Genomic DNA, 22285 nt, shown 5'->3' with positions numbered 1-22285 from the left:
TCTGTCTCTATCTCTGTTTCTGTCTCTGTTTCTCTCTGTCTCTCTCTGTCTCTTTCTGTCTCTTTCTATCTCTGTCTGTTTCTCTCTGTCTCTTTCTGTCTCTGTTTCTCTCTGTCTGTTTCTCTCTGTCTCTATCTCTGTTTCTCTCTGTTTCTGTCTCTGTTTCTCTCTGTCTCTATCTCTGTTTCTCTGTTTCTGTCTCTGTTTCTCTCTGTCTCTCTCTGTCTCTTTCTATCTCTGTCTGTTTCTCTCTGTCTCTTTCTGTCTCTGTTTCTCTCTGTCTGTTTCTCTCTGTCTCTATCTCTGTTTCTCTGTTTCTGTCTCTGTTTCTCTCTGTCTCTGTTTCTCTCTGTCTCTTTCTGTCTCTTTCTATCTGTCTGTTTCTCTCTGTCTCTGTCTGTTTCTCTGTCTCTTTCTGTCTCTCTCTGTCTCTTTCTGTCTCTGTTTCTCTCTGTCTCTTTCTGTCTCTTTCTATCTCTGTCTGTTTCTCTCTGTCTCTGTTTTTCTCTGTCTCTATCTCTGTTTCTCTCTGTCTCTATCTCTGTTTCTCTCTGTTTCTGTCTCTGTTTCTCTGTTTCTGTCTCTGTTTCTCTCTGTCTCTCTCTGTCTCTTTCTGTCTCTTTCTATCTGTCTGTTTCTCTCTGTCTCTTTCTGTCTCTGTTTCTCTCTGTCTGTTTCTCTCTGTCTCTATCTCTGTTTCTCTGTTTCTGTCTCTGTTTCTCTCTGTCTCTCTCTGTCTCTGTTTCTCTCTGTCTCTTTCTGTCTCTTTCTATCTGTCTGTTTCTCTCTGTCTCTGTCTGTTTCTCTGTCTCTTTCTGTCTCTCTCTGTCTCTTTCTGTCTCTGTTTCTCTCTGTCTCTTTCTATCTCTGTCTGTTTCTCTCTGTTTCTCTCTGTCTCTGTTTTTCTCTGTCTCTATCTCTGTTTCTCTCTGTCTCTATCTCTGTTTCTCTCTGTTTCTGTCTCTGTTTCTCTCTGTCTCTTTCTGTCTCTCTCTGTCTGTTTCTCTCTGTCTCTTTCTATCTCTGTCTGTTTCTCTCTGTCTCTGTCTGTTTCTCTGTCTCTTTCTGTCTCTCTCTGTCTCTTTCTGTCTCTGTTTCTCTCTGTCTCTTTCTGTCTCTTTCTATCTCTGTCTGTTTCTCTCTGTCTCTGTTTTTCTCTGTCTCTGTCTCTGTTTCTCTCTGTCTCTATCTCTGTTTCTCTCTGTCTCTATCTCTGTTTCTCTGTTTCTGTCTCTGTTTCTCTCTGTCTCTCTCTGTCTCTTTCTGTCTCTTTCTATCTCTGTCTGTTTCTCTCTGTCTCTTTCTGTCTCTGTTTCTCTCTGTCTGTTTCTCTCTGTCTCTATCTCTGTTTCTCTGTTTCTGTCTCTGTTTCTCTCTGTCTCTCTCTGTCTCTGTTTCTCTCTGTCTCTTTCTGTCTCTTTCTATCTGTCTGTTTCTCTCTGTCTCTGTCTGTTTCTCTGTCTCTTTCTGTCTCTCTCTGTCTCTTTCTGTCTCTGTTTTTCTCTCTGTCTCTTTCTATCTCTGTCTGTTTCTCTCTGTCTCTGTTTTTCTCTGTCTCTATCTCTGTTTCTCTCTGTCTCTATCTCTGTTTCTCTCTGTTTCTGTCTCTGTTTCTCTCTGTCTCTTTCTGTCTCTGTTTCTCTCTGTCTCTTTCTGTCTCTCTCTGTCTCTCTCTGTCTCTCTCTGTCTCTGTTTCTCTCTGTCTCTGTCTGTTTCTCTGTCTCTTTCTGTCTCTTTCTATCTCTGTCTGTTTCTCTGTCTCTTTCTATCTGTCTGTTTCTCTCTATCTCTGTTTCTCTCTCTCTCTCTCTCTCTCTCTTCTCTCTCTCTCTTCTCTCTCTCTCTTCTCTCTCTCTGTCTCTCTCTGTCTGTTTCTCTGTCTCTTTCTGTCTCTCTCTCTCTCTCTCTCTCTCTCTCTCTCTTCTCTCTCTCTGTTTCTCTCTCTCTGTTTCTCTCTATCTCTGTCTGTTTCTCTCTGTCTCTATCTCTGTTTCTCTCTGTTTCTGTCTCTGTTTCTCTCTGTCTCTGTCTGTTTCTCTCTGTCTGTTTCTCTCTATCTCTGTCTGTTTCTCTCTGTCTCTGTTTTTCTCTGTTTCTCTCTGTCTCTATCTCTGTTTCTCTCTGTCTCTGTTTCTCTCTGTTTCTGTCTGTTTCTCTCTGTCTCTTTCTATCTCTGTCTGTTTCTCTCTGTCTCTATCTCTGTTTCTCTCTGTTTCTGTCTCTGTTTCTCTCTGTCTCTGTCTGTTTCTCTCTGTCTGTTTCTCTCTATCTCTGTCTGTTTCTCTCTATCTCTGTTTCTCTCTGTCTCTATCTCTGTTTCTCTCTCTGTTTCTGTCTCTGTTTCTCTCTGTCTCTGTCTGTTTCTCTCTGTCTGTTTCTCTCTATCTCTGTCTGTTTCTCTCTGTCTCTGTTTTTCTCTGTTTCTCTCTGTCTCTATCTCTGTTTCTCTCTGTCTCTTTCTGTCTCTGTTTCTCTCTGTCTGTTTCTCTCTGTCTCTTTCTATCTCTGTCTGTTTCTCTCTGTCTCTATCTCTGTTTCTCTCTGTTTCTGTCTGTTTCTCTCTGTCTGTTTCTCTCTATCTCTGTCTGTTTCTCTCTGTCTCTATCTCTGTTTCTCTCTGTTTCTGTCTCTGTTTCTCTCTGTCTCTGTCTGTTTCTCTCTGTCTGTTTCTCTCTATCTCTGTCTGTTTCTCTCTATCTCTGTTTCTCTCTGTCTCTATCTCTGTTTCTCTCTGTTTCTGTCTCTGTTTCTCTCTGTCTCTGTCTGTTTCTCTCTGTCTGTTTCTCTCTATCTCTGTCTGTTTCTCTCTGTCTCTGTTTTTCTCTGTTTCTCTCTGTCTCTATCTCTGTTTCTCTCTGTCTCTTTCTGTCTCTGTTTCTCTCTGTCTGTTTCTCTCTGTCTCTTTCTATCTCTGTCTGTTTCTCTCTGTCTCTATCTCTGTTTCTCTCTGTTTCTGTCTGTTTCTCTCTGTCTGTTTCTCTCTATCTCTGTCTGTTTTCTCTGTCTCTATCTCTGTTTCTCTCTGTTTCTGTCTCTGTTTCTCTCTGTCTCTGTCTGTTTCTCTCTGTCTGTTTCTCTCTATCTCTGTCTGTTTCTCTCTGTCTCTGTTTTTCTCTGTTTCTCTCTGTCTCTATCTCTGTTTCTCTCTGTCTCTGTTTCTCTCTGTTTCTGTCTGTTTCTCTCTGTCTCTTTCTATCTCTGTCTGTTTCTCTCTGTCTCTATCTCTGTTTCTCTCTGTTTCTGTCTCTGTTTCTCTCTGTCTCTGTCTGTTTCTCTCTGTCTGTTTCTCTCTATCTCTGTCTGTTTCTCTCTATCTCTGTTTCTCTCTGTCTCTATCTCTGTTTCTCTCTGTTTCTGTCTCTGTTTCTCTCTGTCTCTGTCTGTTTCTCTCTGTCTGTTTCTCTCTATCTCTGTCTGTTTCTCTCTGTCTCTGTTTTTCTCTGTTTCTCTCTGTCTCTATCTCTGTTTCTCTCTGTCTCTTTCTGTCTCTGTTTCTCTCTGTCTGTTTCTCTCTGTCTCTTTCTATCTCTGTCTGTTTCTCTCTGTCTCTATCTCTGTTTCTCTCTGTTTCTGTCTGTTTCTCTCTGTCTGTTTCTCTCTATCTCTGTCTGTTTCTCTCTGTCTCTATCTCTGTTTCTCTCTGTTTCTGTCTCTGTTTCTCTCTGTCTCTGTCTGTTTCTCTCTGTCTGTTTCTCTCTATCTCTGTCTGTTTCTCTCTATCTCTGTTTCTCTCTGTCTCTATCTCTGTTTCTCTCTGTTTCTGTCTCTGTTTCTCTCTGTCTCTGTCTGTTTCTCTCTGTCTGTTTCTCTCTATCTCTGTCTGTTTCTCTCTGTCTCTGTTTTTCTCTGTTTCTCTCTGTCTCTATCTCTGTTTCTCTCTGTCTCTTTCTGTCTCTGTTTCTCTCTGTCTGTTTCTCTCTGTCTCTTTCTATCTCTGTCTGTTTCTCTCTGTCTCTATCTCTGTTTCTCTCTGTTTCTGTCTGTTTCTCTCTGTCTGTTTCTCTCTATCTCTGTCTGTTTCTCTCTGTCTCTATCTCTGTTTCTCTCTGTTTCTGTCTCTGTTTCTCTCTGTCTCTGTCTGTTTCTCTCTGTCTGTTTCTCTCTATCTCTGTCTGTTTCTCTCTATCTCTGTTTCTCTCTGTCTCTATCTCTGTTTCTCTCTGTTTCTGTCTCTGTTTCTCTCTGTTTCTCTCTGTCTCTATCTCTGTTTCTCTCTGTTTCTGTCTGTTTCTCTCTGTCTCTTTCTGTCTCTGTTTCTGTCTCTGCCACTTGGAACTCTTGGGGCGACAAACGGAAGAATCTTTGCTTCAGGCTTCTGCTGACGTTGTGTTTAAGCCTGTGCTTTAGGAGGGAAGCCGGGCTGCCCCGGGACCCGTGGGAAGAGTCACTAGTGCTTCTCTACATCGGAGCAGGAGAACTCCACGTGTCCTTGTGGAGCCTCAGTTTCCGCATCTGGACGGAGGCGTTAGGGCTTCCGGAGGGCTGAGCTCCCCGACGCCAGGAGGGCTGGGACGGTCTTTTTTGGATCCATTTCCCCATGGGGGGGCCCCACCCCCACCCCGAGGGCTCCACAGAAGCGCTCTTAAGCCAGAGCGCCCGGAAATCCAGGGGCGGAGGCCGAGCCACAGCTCCCGGTCTGAGGCTGAGGCTGGAGCGCCCTCTGGTGGTGGGAGGCGGAGGGATGCCTGTGCCGCACCAGAGACCGGCTGGGCCAGAGGAAGGGGGAGGGCTAGGGTGGGGGGCGGGGAGGCTGGCGTGCAGGGGGAGGGGAGGGCTGGGGTGGGGGGCGGGGAGGGCTGGGGTGGGGACGGAGGGGAGAGTTAGAGTGGAGGGGGAGGGAAGGCCCCTCAGCCCGGGGGGTCCCAGCGGGAAGTCCCAGGGCCGGCAGCTCCGGGCAGGGGGGACCGCGGAGGCCTCTGGGGAGCACCAGCCTAGGCCCAAGTGCAGACTAAGAACCAAGGGCAGATTGCGGGGTTTCGGAGGCTGCTCTGCAAGGAACCGGCCCTGGGTGCGAGTCCCACAGCCCGACTGCGGGAAAGCCTGGGCCGCCTCTGGCCGTCCCGCAACCTCAGTTTCCCCACAAGGAAGAAGAGGCTGCAGCCCTTCCCCCCAGGAGGGTCTTGAGTGGGGGAGCCTTGAGGGGGGGCTCCGGGGCCTCCTGGGAGCTCCGAGTCTGGGCAAGCAGGGAAGGCTCCGGGGCAGAGACTCCCGGGGGACTTTGGTTTGTGGGGACTTCGGTGCCCGCCCCCCCCACCCCAGGGGCCCCGCAGGCTCACATGAGAGCCCGGGGCCTGGGTCCCACAGAGCTCAGAAACTAAAAAACAACATTACAACAGCCTTCCAAGGGGGTCGGGGCATGTATTTACTTGCAGAAAATAGAAAAGGCTCCTGAGGCCCCAGGGGCCCCGCCAGGCTCAGAGGGGGGGCCCTTCCCCCCCACGCGCCCTCCTTCAGCCCAGGAACACGGCCTTCTCCAGTCCGTCCTTCACGGGCAGGTACTCCAGCATGGAGGGGTAGTGGGTGCACTCGAAGCCTTTGTGGTTGCGGACGTACTGGAGAAATTCCGGCGCCCCGGGGAGGACGACGTTGTCGGCCAGGAGCACGGAGCCCTTCCAGAGCAGGCCGCTCTCCTGCAAGGGCAGAGGTCAGGGGTCAGAGCCGCAGAGCCGGGCCCACAGAGGCTGGGTCCCCCACACTTGGGGGCCGCGTCTTTCCCGAGCCCGCTCCCTCAGGAAGCGCCTTCCCCGAAAGCCCCGAGTCGGCCAGATTGTGTGGGGGGGGGATGGCCCTTGGGGGCTCATGGGCAGTGGCTGCTGCCCCTCCCCCCTCCCCCCTGGGCCTCAGGGCTGCCCATAGCACAGCCAGCGCCTCCGAGGACCCTGGGCCTGGGATTCTGGGAACGTCGCCCTCTCTGGGGACTGAGAGGCCCAAGGAGGCAGGGCCAGGAGGCGCCCCCCAAGCCAGCCGTGGTGGGTCAGGGTGGGGGGTCCTGAGACTCACCTCCTCTTCTGCCCCCCTCCCTAGGAGGCGCATGCGACCACAGAGGAAAGCCACAGGGGCAGGGAGCCCCCCAAAGTCGCTAGAGCCCAGGGCTGAGCTGTCTGCCCCCCCCCACAGGGGCCTGGCTGGGGCTGGGGGCTCCCCGCTCTGTGTGAGCCTCTGCTCCCGCCTCTTCGCGGGGGGGCAGCTCAGGGGCCCGGGGGGGCGAGCACTGGGCATGGAGCCTCAGGAAAACCCGAGTTCAGATCTGGCTCCAGGCGCAGCGGTGTGAGCGCCCAGAGCGGGGTGAGGGGAGAGCGCAGCAGCCTCGGGGGCAGCCTCGGAGTGGGAAACCCCAGCTTGCCCAAGGTCCCACCCAGTGTGGTGGCGCCAGGATTCGAATCCAGGCCCGGTGTGGCTCAGCCAGGTGGGAGCTGGGGGACCCCCGGCCTCGGTTTTCTCCTCTGCAAAGTGGGCACAGACAGGCCCATGGTCTAGCTCAGCGGAGTCAGACAGACTGGGGCCATCATCCCTGCACGAGGGCCCCGGGGCTGCGGGTTAAGGCACAATAGAAGCTGATTTACCGTATTTTTATTTTGTTCGGTATCCCCAGTCCTCGGCTTGGGTTTTGGTGTCATGAAAACTTGAATTCAGGACTGAGGCTCCTCCCGAGGCAGCCCTGCATCGGTGGGGGGAATTCCCACACTGGGAGCTGCCCATCCTCCCATCCATGTCCACTCTCCCTGTGAACCCCCGGGGCTCCCCATTCTCCCCAGCGCCTCCCCCTCCCCCATCGGAATCGTTCGCATTGGAGGCTCCTGGAGGCTCCTGAAGGGTCTCGCCTCCGGTCCACCCTGGACAAGGTTGGGAGGGGGAGACAACCCAGAATGCAACGTGGGACCAGAAAATAACTAGAAGAAACAAGAAGGCCCCAGGGATTGTGCTCCCCAGGCCTGAGGGATTGTGCTCCCCAGGCCCCAGAGCACAATGAGCTGCTTCTGCCCCCTCCTCCCCCCAGGAAGCTGCCAGACACAGGGCCCAGAAGGCCGCGCTGGGCGGGCCTCAGGGTGTGGACCAGACAATTAAAAAAAGGCTGAAACGTTGACATATGTAACAGTGTTCGACACCCCCCTCACCGGCCCGAGGGTCCCAGGGCCGGCCGGGGGCTCTCCCTCTGGCCCAGGCAGCTCGTCGGCGTCGGCGCTCCTGCCGGTGCCCAGTTGGTACACGCTGCCCGCGTCTCTGCCAGGGCCGTAAAGACAGACGCCGACGACTGGCGAAGGCTCGGGCCCAGAGCGCGAACACCCGCCGCCTGCAGGGCCCGGGCTTGGAGCGCTCTGCTTTTAGTTCCTTCTCTGGGGGGAGGGGCTGTCCTGGTTAGGGGGCCCCTGCATCAGTCAATGTTTCCGCCCCTCCCCCCTCCAGGGAGCAGCCCATGTGAGAACCCACCCCAAATGTCCCCCGGCCTGTTTGCCCGAGACGCCGCAAAGGGTCAAAGTGAAGGGAGAAAGGGAGCTCAGACACAGCCCCATTTCTTCTGGTAGCCTGGAGTCTGCTGAGTGAGGGCTGGTAGGGCCGGGGGATTCTGGGGGGCTCCGGACCCCTGGGGGGCTGGGGAGCTGCACACATCCACCTACAGATGCACACACAACACAGACACATGCACACGCCACACACATACTACACACAACACGCTACACGCGTGCACACAGACACGTAAGCACGCACGCACAGACCCACTACTGATTTTGACATTCCCCACCGCCCACCCAGGGCACTCTGAGGTTCCAAAGCCCCTTCCCAAGTTACTCCTTGGCCCCTTACGCCAGTGCTGGGCTATCCCCAGCTCCTTTTCTGGAGGAGGATCCGGCAGGCCCAGGAGCGGGCCCAGGGTCTCCCGGCCGCTCCTCTCCTCCGGCCCCGCCCTCAGCTGCCTCCTTCAGATCCCGCCAGCTTAGCTTCCCAGCTGTTGGGCCCGATCCGGCCCCTTCCTTCCCTTCCCTAGCTCCCTTCCCCAGGCTGACTTTCATCTTTAGAACGGGGCCTCCTGCTGGGCCGGCGCCATCTTTCTGCTTAGATTTGTATTTGCCTGTGACCCGGTACACAGAAAGCACTTAATAAGTGCGCGTTGTTTGACCTGCTCCCCACGGCTGAGGCGAGGGGCGCTTTCCCCAGGGCCCGAGACCAGGGTCCCACTTACTCTCCGAGCGACCCTGAGCCCCTCCCTGCCGGCCCCTTTCCCAGCAGCCTCAGCGGGGCCTCCAAGGTACAAACTTTGGGAGAGTCCCCAGAGCCGGCTGTTGGCCCGGCTTTTTTAATCCTTCCCGAGAGGCCCCTCAGCCTGCTCAAGGTCACTTCTAGCTAACGTGGCCCAGGCTGCAGCGGGAGAGGCAGGAAGGCTGCCAGGGCGGCACCTGCGCCAGGATCGGGTGACCCACCAGGTGGGTGCCCTTCGGGGGGGGGAGGGGCTGCACTCGGAGCTTTTTCCTCGTTCCTTTTAAAAGTTTGTCCTTTGAAAATAAAACCCAGCAAAGGTTTCTGGGCACTAAATGCAGCCGATCTCTCCCCTCCCCCGCGGGTGTTCAGTGACCCGGAGGGGCCTGGGGCGGGGGCTGAGCCCCCACATCTCACTTTCCCGGTAAGGAGGAAGAATCCTGCTCCGACCCCTCCCCCGGGGCCTTTCCAGGCTCTGCAGGGACAAGAGCTATTACTGCGGCGGCCGCTGTCACCGTTCCCTGCGTCTCTGGGCCGGGCCATCGCCGCTCTCCAAGTCTCACAAGGGGCTCCCCAGGTGCCGATGGGAGGGGGAGGTGAGGGGGCGCTCCACAAGCCTGGAAGCCCCCACACCCGAGAGGCGCCATCATCCCGGGGCCGCCATCGCTACCTCGGCTCCCGCTGGGTATGACGGGCCTTCGTGCCGGGCCTTCCTCTGTCCTCCAAGCGCTCGAGAGAACAAGTTTTATTTTAAGCTCGCCGGAGAAAGAGCTTATGAAACATGGATGGGACGAGCTGCCGGCTGGGGGAGGGGTGGGGAGGAGGAGGGGAAATCTGGAACAAAGTTCTGCAAGGGTCAAGGTTGAAAAATGACCCGCGCGGATCCTCTGGCAATAAAAAGCTTTAATAAAATAAACAATGAAACAAAAAGATCTCGTGAAATAAAGGAGCTGCTTAATGTGCTGGTCACTGGGGCCGGGGACCTTAAGTTACTAATTATTCGGGAAAGATGCTAAGGGCGAGGCGGAAGGAGAATGGGCTCCAACGTCCCTGAAAAACGCCACGTTTTATTTAGCAAGGATTCTCCTCCTCACTTTGTCGGGGATATTTTAAATAGAGAAGAGTTTTCTATGTGGACGCCTATATATACATATATATAATATGCACCTATAATATAATATATATTCATATAGAAACATATGTAATTTATATGTATATATAGGCAAATGTAACATATATAACACACACACACACACACACACACATATATATTTGCAGTATATGGAAAGACCATCTGTGTGGACCTAAGATGACCGGAGATGAGGGTAAATGATCCGGCCCTTTCAGGCCATTGAACGGAAATAGAAAATAGAAGAGACGGCTGAATAGTCTGAGGAATCGTTTGCAGATTCGGGGGTGTTTCTACTAGCAAGCGACAGGCACCTGGAGAGCCAAGGTCTGCCCCGGGGGCTGGAGCCACCGAGGCAGAGATTACGGAGCCTAAGAGCTCCCATTTTATTGGGGGAGGGGGCCCTGTACGCAGAAATGAAAATGTAAAGTCTATTCCGAGTAAGTGCCAGGTCATTTTTAGGTGGGAAAGCCCCAGAGGAGGGGTCAGGAGGGAAGCGGCCGGCCTCCTGCTCCCCGGGACCACCACCACGGGACGTGAATCCCGCCGCGGGATTCTCTGCGTGATCTCCCCGGACCTTCTCAGTGCCACACTCAGTAAAGCCCCTGCCGTCTTTCGTACTCACCTCCAGGAGCCTGGTGTCCGGAAGGTAATGGTCCTTCCAGTGGTCCAGGAAGACCATATCGACCGTATTGATCTCGTACTTCTTCTTGAGCTGGGGGATGATCTCCTCTGTGGGCCCTTTCAGGATGGAAATCTGAACACGGAGACACAGTTATTGTTTGTTAGTCCTTCGGTTCAGAGAGCAGAGGGTCTCCCTGTAGGGCTAGAAAGGAGCTGGGGGTCATCTGGCCCAACCCCCTCATTTTACAGAGACGGAAACTAAGGCCTGGGGCAGGTCATGCTCGGGGTGGCAAAGCCAGCCAAAAGAGGCCTGGGACTTGGGCCTGGACTTCCTGAGCCACGTTATTCGTCCTGAGGTGGACTTCTCTGGAAAGAGTGACTCCAGCCCAGGGGAGAAAAGGGCTCTGCAGGGGACCGGGCGGGACTCTTCTGAGGGGGAGAGGAGGGTTTGGACCCTGGCACGGCAGCCAGCCGGTCTGAGTTCGAATCCTGTCTCTGCCTCTCTCTGCCCTGGGGCCTTTAGGTGGGTCCCTTTGCCTTTCCCAGACTTCCCTCTACTGATTAGCTCTAATTTATCCATGGAGTGCTTGACCAGGGAGACTACAGGGGAGGGGCAGGATGCAGACAAGATGGCGGAGTAGAGGAATTACTCAGTTGAGCTTTCCCAACATTCCCTGTAAACAACTCTGAAATCCTGCCTCGGATGGATCTTTGCGGGGGCAAAGCCAACAGAAGGTCAGGAAGAGAGCTTTTGCACATGGAGGTGGAGACCGGATGGAACAGCAGAGGGGGACCCCCTGGGGGGGACAGAAGCAGCGGCAGTTTGGGGCACGCTCGGGCCAGCGACGATGGGGAGGTCTGACGATCCGGAGACCCCCGTGTGAGCCCTGGGCGAACGACCAGACCACCTTTGGCAGCCCCATGGTCCATGCCCACTTGGGGATCACAGGTCAAGGGTGAAGAGGAAGTGGCAGCCCCTCCAGAGGAAGGACCAGAGAGCAGACCAGGGGTGATGACTCTCCCGGGCCACCTTGGAAGCACCTCCAGAACTGGTTCAGAAAACAGAAGCTCCAAAAAGCTGAAGTTGGGGGCAGCCCCCCCCCCCATTACCTCCTCACATGGAAACAGCCCAACTTTAACCAAAAGCTTAAAATAAATTAGAAACTAGGACCAAGGGAGGATTCTGGGAAGATGGCAGAGCCAGCCAGTAAACTTCAAGCTCTTCAGACAGAACCAATTTGTGCCTGAAGGCGAGCACAGGCTGGTGAAAAATCTAGAAGGCTGGGGCAGAACCCGAGAAGGCCAGACTCCAGGCTGGGCATCGACCTGTCTGACGGGCAACACGGCCAGGCTGGCTCCTCAGAAACACTAAGGGGACCCCGGGGTGAGCTGGGAGGGATGGGAGCCTTTGCAGGAACTGCAGAAACTTCCATCTCCCAGACCACAAGTGGAGTCGGGGTCTGGGTCCGGGATGACCGAGGGAGCCTCGGCTGACCGGGACGCCAGGCCCAGCTGTACCGCAGGCACACGGCCCGGGAGGGAGGGAACCAGCATCCCGGGAGTGCAAAAGCAGCGGGTGGGGAGCCTGATGGCTGCCAGCTCTCGCGGGAGCCGGAGCTCCAGGTCAGAAAAAGAAGAGGCGAAACTGGAGGCACCGTGCCCCCTGCTTCCACTGATACTTCTCATTAAAAAAGTGAACTGGCAACAAAGGAAGGACTCACCCAAACGTAGAAACTTACTATGGGAATGGGGAAGATCAGGGTTCATCTTCAGAGGTCACTGAAATTTAAAAAAACTTCTTCTGCCCCAAAAAGAAACATTAAATGGCTCCCAGCCCAGAGAGAATTTATAGAAAAACTCAAAAAAGAATTTCAAAATCAAGTGAGAGGGCGAGAAAAACTAAAAATAGAAAAATAAAAACTATCCAAGAAAAACAAGATGATCATGGGGAAAAATTTGCCAACTTGAAAAGGAGATAGAGTCTGAAGAACGAAAATAACTCTTTGAAAATGAGAACTGGACAAGGAGAAGCCAATGAAGCCACGAGAGACCAAGAAATAACAGAACAGAATATAAAGAATGAAAAAATAGAAGGGAATGTGAAACATTTTATAAGAAAAACAAGAGATCTGGAGAACAGATCAAGAAGGAAAAAACCTAAGAATAATTGGGCTCCCTGAAAGTTGTGACCAAAAAAAGAAGCTTGACATAATAATGCACAAAATAATCAAAGAACATTGTCCTGGAGTGATAGAACAGGAGGAGAAAGTAGAAACAGAAAAAATCGACCAACGACTAACGCAAAGAGATCCTTTGTGGAAAACACACAGGAATGTGATTGTCAAATTTCAGAATCCTCAGATCAAAGAGAACGTTTTATAAGAAACAAACTAAAAAAATCAAATATGCTGGAGCTACAATTAGAATTGTACAGGATTTCACTACAGCCACAGTAAAAGACTGCAGGTCCTAGGGTGATATATTCCAATAATGAAAAGAACTAGGCCAGTCGTCAAAAATGTCATATCAGCAAAATGATCTCTAATATCGAATGGAAAAAATAGACATTCAACAAATTTGCAGATTTTCAGGATTTTGTTTCAACCAAACCCAGAAAATTTAACACATAAGAGCCCAAATCAAAGATTAATTTCAAGGAACTCAATATGGACAAATCATGTATCGTATTGCCGGAGAAACTGAGGCAAGATAGAGATTAGAGAGTTTTTAATGTTTTATTTGAAAGGGGGAGATTTACTGGGACCAAATGGATTCATGGTTTGGTCCCAGGGTTGAATGAAACTATCATCTTCAAGAATTCAGCATCGAATGTGAGATAAAAAGATTATTTTATAAGGTAACAAGAGCGATGACATAATGGGGAGAGGTGCCTCATATTCTCAGATAAAAGATCTTTATCCTATCAAACATTCTGATGATTAAGAGGGAAGGGTGGTGTTGCAGGATTGAACAGAACAATTAAGAACCGAGGCAGAGCAATTCAGGGAAACCGGACAATTAGGGAAACTGAGTCAGGACACTAAAAGAGAACTGTGTCACAACATTATGGGTCGTGCTTGGAAATGGACACCAAATATTTCAAATTGACATCAGTAGCTGGGTAGCTCAAAAGAAAGATTTGGACAGAGTTGAGTATGACATTGACGTAACGGGATTCTGTGCCCCCCTGATCTTTGTGAAGGGTGGGCCGCCTGGCCTGGGTTAATTCCTAAAAATGATCCCCACCCACCCGAATCTCCCTTGGGAAAACTACCTGGCTTCTCACTGGAATCTTGCCCACCTTCAATTAATCTGTGAATCACCTTGGTCTGGGAAACAATCATCACCCTTTAATGAGTTGAAAATTAGCCGGTAATTGCTCCCTAGCCCCAAACCATAGAAGGCTAATAAAAAACGACTCTGTACCCCAAACATTTGCTAATTCCTATCTGGAACAGGCCCTCGGGGAAGTCGTTTCTCAGTGTAATAGCCCATTTTTTTGCCCAAAACCTTGCCTGCAGAATTCTTTCGCAAAAACCTGGGGACCCCATCGCTGTTAGGGTGTCTAACCCCTCATTTCTCACACCTCAACAATATGGTGCTAAAAAAAAGCAATACTCTCTAGGAAAGGATATAAATATATAAAAACAATAATTATGTTATACAAATGAGGTACAGAGGAAGAACCGGTACAAAGGTATTAAAGAGGGGAGGAGTAGTTGTGAAAACTGCTCACATTGGGAATAAGTTAATATATGGAGGCCAACGGATGTAGATTAATGGGAAAGGGATAAGGGGGGGAAGGGTAGTATAAGGTACAGAAGGTTTTTAGATTAATTAGGGTGGGATCATGTGTGTCGATTAATGAGGATGGGATAAAAAGGGAAGGAAAGGGCCGGGGCTAGAAAATAAGGAAGGATTCCATGACGGGGAGGTTAAGGAATAGCAAAGCAAGCTAAGGAACAGAATTAAAATAGAAGAATTAAGAGGGATGGAAAATAAGAGATACACAGAAACTCTACAAGGAGGATCGGGAGTAGAATTTATTAGAAAAAGAAGTAGGGCTAGTCATCACTGATCTCAAAGTCCAACTCAAAGATGTAATCAAGGGAGAAATCTCCGTTATATGGCAGCCACATTAATGTTGTTAGAGATGCAAGTTTCCATCTGAGTAAATGCAGATGTATAGATGTCTGAATATACGTGGGTATGTACGCATATAGATACATGTATATGTGTATGAGTCTGTGAATATGTGTATATGTACATATATATACACATATAAATATATTTGTGCTTAACTGTAGCCTTCTTGGGGAAGGAGGGATAGGAAAGGGAAAAAATAAAATAAAATAAAAAGCGAGCAGGAGAGAAAAAAGAATAACCTACAATGAAGCAAAGAAAAGATGGGTGTTCATGAAGATAATTGTTTCTGTTATAATATTTGCTTTCTTGAAATAGAAATTTACTGTTATTTTGAATCCTGATATTCTTCTCGGAAAATGACACTGTTTTGTTTTGTTTATTTTTCTTTTCTTTTCTTTTTTTTATTCTGTTTTTTCTTAGTGTTTATTTAGTTCACTAAATAAATTTCTAAAAAATAGGATTGAAAAATGAACAAACAATAACAAAAATAGAACCTGACCATTAAAAAAAGAAACAAACAACGAACTACTAAGGTACCAGGAAAAGATCAACATACAAATTCAGAAGACGATGAAATCAAAACAGTACAAATGAAGGCCTCAAAGAAAAATGTAAATCTGATACAAATCCAACAAGAATTCCTGGAAGAGCTAAAAAAAATGGATTTCAAAAGTCAGTAAGAGCAGTAGAAGAAAAAATAAGTAAAGAAATGAAAGTGAAGGATGAAAACTATGAAAAGACAGTTAATAGTTTGGAAAAAGAGACGTAAAAATATTGAAGAAAATTACACTTTAAAAAAAAAGAACTGGCCAACTGGAAAAAGAGGTCCAAAACCTCGCTGACGAAAAGAACTCCTTAAAAATCAGAACCGGCCCCATGGAAAAGAGCTACACAAGCTAACTGAAGACAAGAATTCCTGAAAAATTAGAATTGGACACGTGGAATCGAATGACTTCCTGAGATGTCATGAGACATAAAATAAAAATAATAAATAAAGTCAAAGGAGAGTTTGATTCTACACTTTTTTTTGCGAGCTGTCTCTCCCGCTATAGTGGGGGCTCCTTGAGGGCAGGGACGGATTATCTCTGATCCATCTTTGTATCTCCGGGGCCTACCTCTTAGGCAGAGCTTAATAAAGGCCTGTTGCTGACCTCAGTTTCTCCCTACATAAAAAAAAAGGATTGGCTGGTTGATCTCTAAGGTCTCTTCCAGCTCTGATGTTCCATGTTCTAAAGTCCCTCGGAACTCTGAAATCCTAAGAAGCCGGTGGTATAGTGGAGAGTTCTGGACGTAGAATCAGGGAGACCTGTGTTCAAATCTAGTCTCAGACCCTTCCCATCAGTTGCCTCAAGTCCCCATCTGTAAAATGGGGACACGGTGGAGAAGGAAATGCCCAAGCACTCCAGTATTTCTGCCAAGAAAACCCCAAAATGGGTCACAAAGAGTTCAAAATGACTGAGCGACAAAAGCCGTGGGTTCGAGCTTCGCCAATCAAACACCCTAGCCGGGTGAACCTGGTTCATGGATTTGCAAAGTGCCCTCACTTCCCAAGTGCAGGCCCCCGGGAGGGCACGGCCCTGAGCCGCCGGGAGGGAGGCCCCCGTGGCAGAGGCTCCTGCCGTTCCTCCAGAGCAGAAGCTCTTCCTGCGGATGCAGCTGGGGGGGACCTTGGACCCCTTCTCCAAAGAACGGTTGTAAACAATTAGGGAAGATGCTAAATTTTAGTTAGAGGTTTGTGAAAGTAAAGATGGATTTTTTTTTTAAATCCAAGTTCAAGGAGTCCCTGAAATCTAGCCACGGATCCCAGCGACACCGCCTCACTTCAGTCTGGCCCACCCATTTCACAGAGGAGAAAACCGAGGCTTCCCGTGCCAGGCTCGTTCCCTTCCGTGCCCGGGGCTGTACCTTCTCTTGCAGGCCGGCCAGCTGGATTATCTGCTGGGCAATGGCCGCGAAGCTCTCATTGAACTCGATGGTGAAGAGGTGCCCTCCGGGGGGCAGCAGGCGGCCCATCCTCACGGCCGAGTAGCCGCAGTAGGTCCCCAGCTCCAGCAGGACCTTGGGCTTGACTTCCTCCACCACCTTGTCCACAATCAGCCCTGAGGGAAAAGGGGGGGGGGTCAGCCAGGGCCTGGGGAGGGGGAAGGGACCTCTGCCTGTCAGGGGGGACCTGCCAACTCTTCCCCGAGGGGTCGTGAGCCCCCCAATCCTCCCCGCAAAGCTCAGGACTTCTAGACCAGAGAACTTGGGCCAACCCAAGTGAGGGAGAAACAGCAGCATGAAATCGGAGGGCGGGCCCTGGGTTCAAATCCACCCCCAGTCTTGGTGGTCTCAGTCACCGCGGTGCTGGAGGCCCCATTTGTCGTACCCTGGCTCCTGTGGGCGTGTGGCCGCTCCGGGCCTCCCCTCCCTCATCTAGTAAAGGGGCAGAATCCTGCTAGTTCTCGTGAACTTATGGGTCCTGAGTGCTCGGCAGGTGTTCCGTGGGATGTCAATAACTACTGTCAGCGGAGGGATTTCTCAGGCCCTCCCAGTCCCAACACCCTCTGTTCTAAGTTCCCCCACATCCCCCGTTCTAAGGTTCCCCGACACCCCCTGTCCTAGGCTCCCCCACATCCCCCGTTCTAAGGCCCCTTCCGGCCCTGGCGAGCTCTGTTCTAGACTCTAGTCCCTTCCTGAGCCAATGTTCCATGATCCCCTTCACCACCTTAGAACGATCAGTGTTTCTGCCAGTCGGGCCCTGCCCAGGGAGCTCGGGGTCTGGCGCTCACCGCACTCACCTGCATAGTCTGTCCCTGGGGGGCCCAAGGGCCCCAGTCTCTGCTGGCAATGGGGGGGCCCCCAGGACCAGCCTTCCAAGTGCTGGGGGAGGGGCAGAGGGTACAAGACTCCTCCGGCCCGGGCCAGCCAGAGACCAAGACCCCACGAGGGGGCAGAGCGCGGGCAGGGGCAGAGCACAGACTGACACAGTCCCTCAGGGCACGGTCCCGCCCCGCGCCTTTGACCAGTGACCTCCAGGCCAGGGATGGGGGCTCTCCGAGCCCCGGTGGGGAGCCGGCTGCAGCCGGCCGGAGCCGGTCTCCCGGCGACCCCCCCCCCCGCCCGACCCCCCGGGCCGCTCACCTTTGGTGTCGCCCACGTTCATGGCCCACTCCTTCTGGTAGCAGTACTGGTCGATGGCGCCCAGCACGCTCTCGGGGTCGCCCGCGGTCGCCCGCTGCTTGACCCAGTTCAGGATCCTCTCCTCCTTGCTCATGCCCGAGAAGAAGTTGGCGATGCACACGGCGACGCGGTCGTGCCAGATCAGGACCAGCAGGTCCCGGTTCCTCCAGGCCAGCAGCAGCAGCAGCAGCAGGGCCCCGGCCAGCAGGAGGCTCCCCAGCATCTGCAGAAAGGACACCTCAGAGTGGGGGCCTGGCGGGGACGGGGGCGGGGGGGAAGAGGAAAGGGCGGAGGGCAGAGGGCGGAGGGAGAGACAGAGAGACAGGCGCTGTGAGAGGCGGGCTGGACTCCCAGCAGTATCTCTGACACCCCGGGAACGGCAGCCCTGGGGGTCCCTGGAGATCCAGGGTCATGGCCCAGGGGAGAGCAGAGAGGGCGGGGCCTCCCGTGGAGGCTGCGGGAGGGGAAAGGAGCCAGACAGAGACTATGGAAGCAAAAGTCCCAGCGTTCCGATGGAGAGGACAGCAGATAGAAGAAGAGCCAGAGGTTCAGGGGGGACTCCAAGGTGCAGAGTGGGAGCAGAACAAGGGGGCGGGAAGGTCCGTGGCTCGGACAGGGACCGTGGTGCTCCTCGAGGGGGCTGGATTCAGTGCTCCCACCCTAACTTCTGGGCCCCGGGAGCGAGCCCCAGCACGGGGGGCACTTTGGCCAGGACACTCCCGCGGGCCCCCTGCCTCCTCGGTTGCCATGGAAACGCCCCCTCCGGGCAGCTGGACAGATGCTTCCCAGCCCCCTGAGCTGCAGAAGAAACGGCTTCTTTGGCCCCTAAATAACCGCTGGGCAGCCCCGTCTCGGGCAGGATTTCCTCCCAAAGGAAGAGCAGCCCTTCTCAAGGGGACGCCCCCGGGGCCAAGGCTGAAGGTCCCTGACTCAGCAGCAAAAAGAAGAAGCGGCTGAAAAGCGTCCCCGGCGGAGGGAAGCGGCGGCCACGGGGCCAGCGGGGCCCTCGGGAGGCCCTTCAGATGCCCATCGACGGCACTTTGCTCTGCTCCGTTTCCTGCTGTGAACCGTGGAGGCGCGACTCAAAGCCTTCGAAGGCCAGCGCCGAGGCTGCGGGCTCCCGGGCCAGGCCACGAGAAGGCCCCCCGGCCCCTCTAGCCACCCGGCTGCCCGAGCGAACACGTGGCAAAAGATACAGAATTCAATGTAACCCGTGTGTCCTCTCGCTGCCTCGGGCTGGGCCCCAATGGCTCCAGGGCCGCCCCCCCCAGCTCCCCGGGCAGGCCCCTCGACGGCTCCAGGGTCTCCCTCCAGCTCAGGCAGGGCCTTCGACAGCTCTGGGGTCCCCCCAGCTCCCCGGGCTGGGCCCTCGACGGCCCCGGGACCCCCGGGCTGGGACTTTGACAAAGGCCCACACGGCGAGTTGCCAAGGCTGCAGCTGGCAGGGGCAGGACTGTGAGCATCGATGATACACTGGAAGATGATCCGAGCCGAGCCGCCGGCACCGATTGGGCGCCTCTGGCTGCTGGAGAGGAGACTGAGGGACACTTTATCCCGGCCCCAGCGGGAGCTCCAGGAGGGCGCTGAGAGGTTGGGGCGACAGCTGAGAGACCGTCCCATCAGCGGATCCCTGCAGGAGCTGGGGGCGTCGGGCCTGAAGGAGAGAAAGCTCGGGAACAAGGGCCGGCGGCTGGAAGGGGCAGCTCGTGGTGCGGGGGCTGGAGTCCCTGCCCCGCATCCAGGGGGAGGAAGCCTTGGCAGCCTGTGGGGCCCAGAGTCTAGGGGGGCGGGAGGAAGCGACCGAGGCAATTTTAGGGGCCCCTGGTCCGATGCTGGGAAGGGTTGGCGGGCAGGTGGGAGGGGGCTTCCTCGGTGGGGTCTTTGCCCCTCCCCCACAGCCATGCTGGAGAGACGGCCCCCACACCCACAAACCCACAACTGTCACATGGACAAACAGACAAAGAGCCCAAGAGAAAGCACAAAAGCAGCGGGAACCCCGGGCTGTGGAGAGCGGGACAGCCCGCGGTGCCCGAGCCCCGGGGGAGCCCCGGAGGAAGGGGAGCTGGCTCTCGCCAGGGCTTTCTCCCTTTGCCCAGAAGCCGAGCTGCGTTTCCTTTAGCTGCTCTCATCGCGTCCCTAGCCCTTCGTGTTGGTATCCCCAGAGCTTGGCACGGAGCCGGCACACAGCAGGGGCCTAATACGTGACGTGCCTGCAGCGACAGCCTGGAACGCTGACCCGCGGCCGAGCCACTTCCCGGGACCCCCTCCCCCCACCCCGGACCAGCCAGGCGGGGGAGCGCGCTCTCTCTGCACTTCGGTCCCTGTCTGCCAAAGGCCAGAGAAGTGGCCGCCCCACTTCCTCCCAGGGCCGGGTTCCCACTTTGACCTGCCACAGGAAGGGGAGTCACCGCCATTGGCCAGGAGGTTCGTGACCAGATATTGAGCTTTCGGGGCCCCGTGGGGGAGCCTGGCACAGCCCCACAACTGTGCCGGGGGGGAGGGGCAGGGAGCACTCCAGTGGGGAGCACAGGAACCACAGCCCTTGCGCAACATCTTGCCGGAACGATGCAACCATCCCCCAGCTGCCCGGTGTTTACGCCTGGAAATTCCCAGACCCTCCGCACAAGGACGTGGCGCTGGGACCAAGGCTGGCTGCCCCTGGCTGAGAGATACCAAAGTCTTCGCACTTCCCCCGGCCCCGGCTCCCACGTTCCCCTCCTCTCCCTCAGCTGCCTCCCCCCCCCGGAAATGCTCTCCTCTTCCTGCCAAAAGCCCCCCCCCCACATCTCCTCACTTTCAGGCTGGTCTCTTCTCCTTGCCCCCCAGGAGGTCGCCCCTATGGAGCCCTGGGCAGAGCAGGTGCTTAATAAATGCATGTCGGACCCAACTGAGTCCTGCTGCCATTTACTGATGGGAAAACAATCAGGATCTTGGATGGGAACAACCATCAGAGGCCAAAGTGTGTGTACCCCGTTCCCAGGGGCCTGCATCTTCATCCGGATCCTTCTGGTGAGAACCCGGGGAAGATTCCCATCCCGGAAGTAGCCCAGGGAAGGTGGGTAAAGGAGAATTCTGGGGGTAGCTGGGATGGAGACGGGGCCTGAGTTCAGGTCATGGGGACCGGGTAGAGGAACTGGGCAAGTTTGCCCTGGGGGAGGAGCAGACTTAAGGACCGCGAGAATCCGAAGGCTCGTCACAGGGGAAACACTTTAGTCTGGCTCTGCTTGGCCCGAAAGGTACGGCCGGAGGTGGTGGGGGAGGGGTGCGGCGAGGAGACCGGAGGGCAGAGAGTCCGACCACCAGAGCTGTCCAGAGGGAGAAGGAGCTGCCTCGGGGGCTCCCACGAGGCTGGATGAGTCCTTCCCGGGAATTCTGGGTCTGGCTTCAGTGGATCTCAGATCCCGTAATTGCGTCAGAAATCTGGGGGCTGGAAAAGTCTGTCCTCTGCCAGAAACAATGTTTAGCAATGGAGATTATTTTAGCCCGAGTGTTTTTCTGTTCGGAGAGAGGCATTTGAGACGGCCAAGGCCCCCTCAGCCTTGGAAATCCCAAGGCCTTTCTGCGCTACACTCGGTAGCTCACGGCAAATAGACAAGACGCCATCGCGCCGAAGCGAGGGTTCACGGCCGGCAACAGCTGGTTTCGGTCCGTTGGGCCGCAGCTCCGAACACCCTCGCTGAGTCATTTCCCTAAAACCCCCGAGGCTCTGGGACCATTCCTGCCAAGACGCTCAGAAGTGAAGGGAGTTTCATCTGCTGAAGTAATTCCAGCTCCCGAGGGTCCTTCTCTTCTTCGGCCTCATCCGGTCAACTTTTGGGAAAAGGGGCATTGAAAAATGAAGCCCCCCCCCCGAACTTTTCTGCCACTGGCCAAGCTCTGGCACTTCCCAGCCGGACGCCACTGGCCAGCTGCAAAAACTGTGGGGCCTTCATCCATAAATCAAGACACATGCTTGCCCTACCTACCACCAACTTACTTACCTACCAACCTACTAACCAACCTACCTAGTTACCAACCTACTAACCAACCTCCCTAGTTACCAACCTACTAACCAACCTACCTAGTTACCAACCTACCTACCAACCTACCTAGTTACCAACCTACTAACCAACCTACCTAGTTACCAACCTACTAACCAACCTACCTACCAACCTACCTAGTTACCAACCTACCTACCAACCTTCTTCGTTCCCCCCCTCCCTAAATACTGAGGAGTTGAGCTTCCAGAGTATTGCCAGCTTTGAGGCAGCATGGGAGAGTGGGTTCCCCGGACCAAGAGCTTTTCAGAATGTGAGAATTAAGGAAGGTTAAGACTCCACAATTAAGTGATCAGTGGAAGCCTTGAGCAAACAAGGAATTGGGAGGCTGGGAAGGCACAGGTGGATTCAGCCAATCAGAAAGACTCTTGTGGTTTTCAGAAAAACACAAACTGAAAATATGAAGTGATCCAGTCCAAGCTAGTCGGGGTCAGTGACCTGACTTGACCAGGTCACTACTTTGCTGGCTTAATGGGCCAACTGAACATGAACAACACAATTCAGAGGAGGAGTTTTCTGCCATTTTTGACCATGGGATGTATGACCAGAGGGGGAACAGATTTATACGTAGTTAGGGGGAAACAAGTAAACTGTAACCTAGATGGGAATGGACCAATCCATGCTCTGAGGGAAGGGCTGCGACAAACCAGCAGGTACAAAGTTTCTGCCCTTTCCGGGCTAAGGGCCCTGGAGCCGCTTCTGGCCAGAAACGCTGAGTCCTTAAAATTCGTCTTTAATAACTTTTCCTTGATAGCTGATTTTCAGTGTCAAGAGTGCATTTCTAACATCACCCCTTATTTACCTAACTACTTATCTGCTTTCCAGCTTACTGCCTATCTACTTACTGAGGAAATCAAAGTGTTTTGTGTCGCTGAACAATAGATTGTATTCTCACTCTCGATTAGAGAAATACACATTAAAGCAGCTCTGAGGTTCCGCCTCCCACGTTGCCGTTTGCCTGATATTACAAAAGAAGCAAAATAGCAAATGTCGC

General features: G+C 53.2%; 1 protein-coding gene across 1 annotated transcript in view; it reads right to left on the bottom strand.

The window, feature by feature from the left end:
• Positions 1-5338: 5338 nt before the first annotated feature.
• COMT (catechol-O-methyltransferase) overlaps positions 5339-22285 on the bottom strand; it is a 28778-nt gene continuing 11831 nt past the window's right edge. The window contains exons 2-5 of the mRNA XM_051973219.1: positions 17216-17477; positions 15998-16191; positions 9948-10079; positions 5339-5630 (exon numbers count right to left, since the gene is read on the bottom strand). Coding sequence (XP_051829179.1) covers positions 5451-5630; positions 9948-10079; positions 15998-16191; positions 17216-17477 — 768 coding nt within the window. The 3' untranslated portion in view covers positions 5339-5450. The remainder of the gene's footprint in view (positions 5631-9947; positions 10080-15997; positions 16192-17215; positions 17478-22285) is intronic.

Source organism: Antechinus flavipes, chromosome 1 (genome assembly GCF_016432865.1).
Source record: "Antechinus flavipes isolate AdamAnt ecotype Samford, QLD, Australia chromosome 1, AdamAnt_v2, whole genome shotgun sequence".
NCBI classification, from domain to species: domain Eukaryota; kingdom Metazoa; phylum Chordata; class Mammalia; order Dasyuromorphia; family Dasyuridae; genus Antechinus; species Antechinus flavipes.
This window is presented reverse-complemented; position numbering and strand designations above follow the sequence as displayed.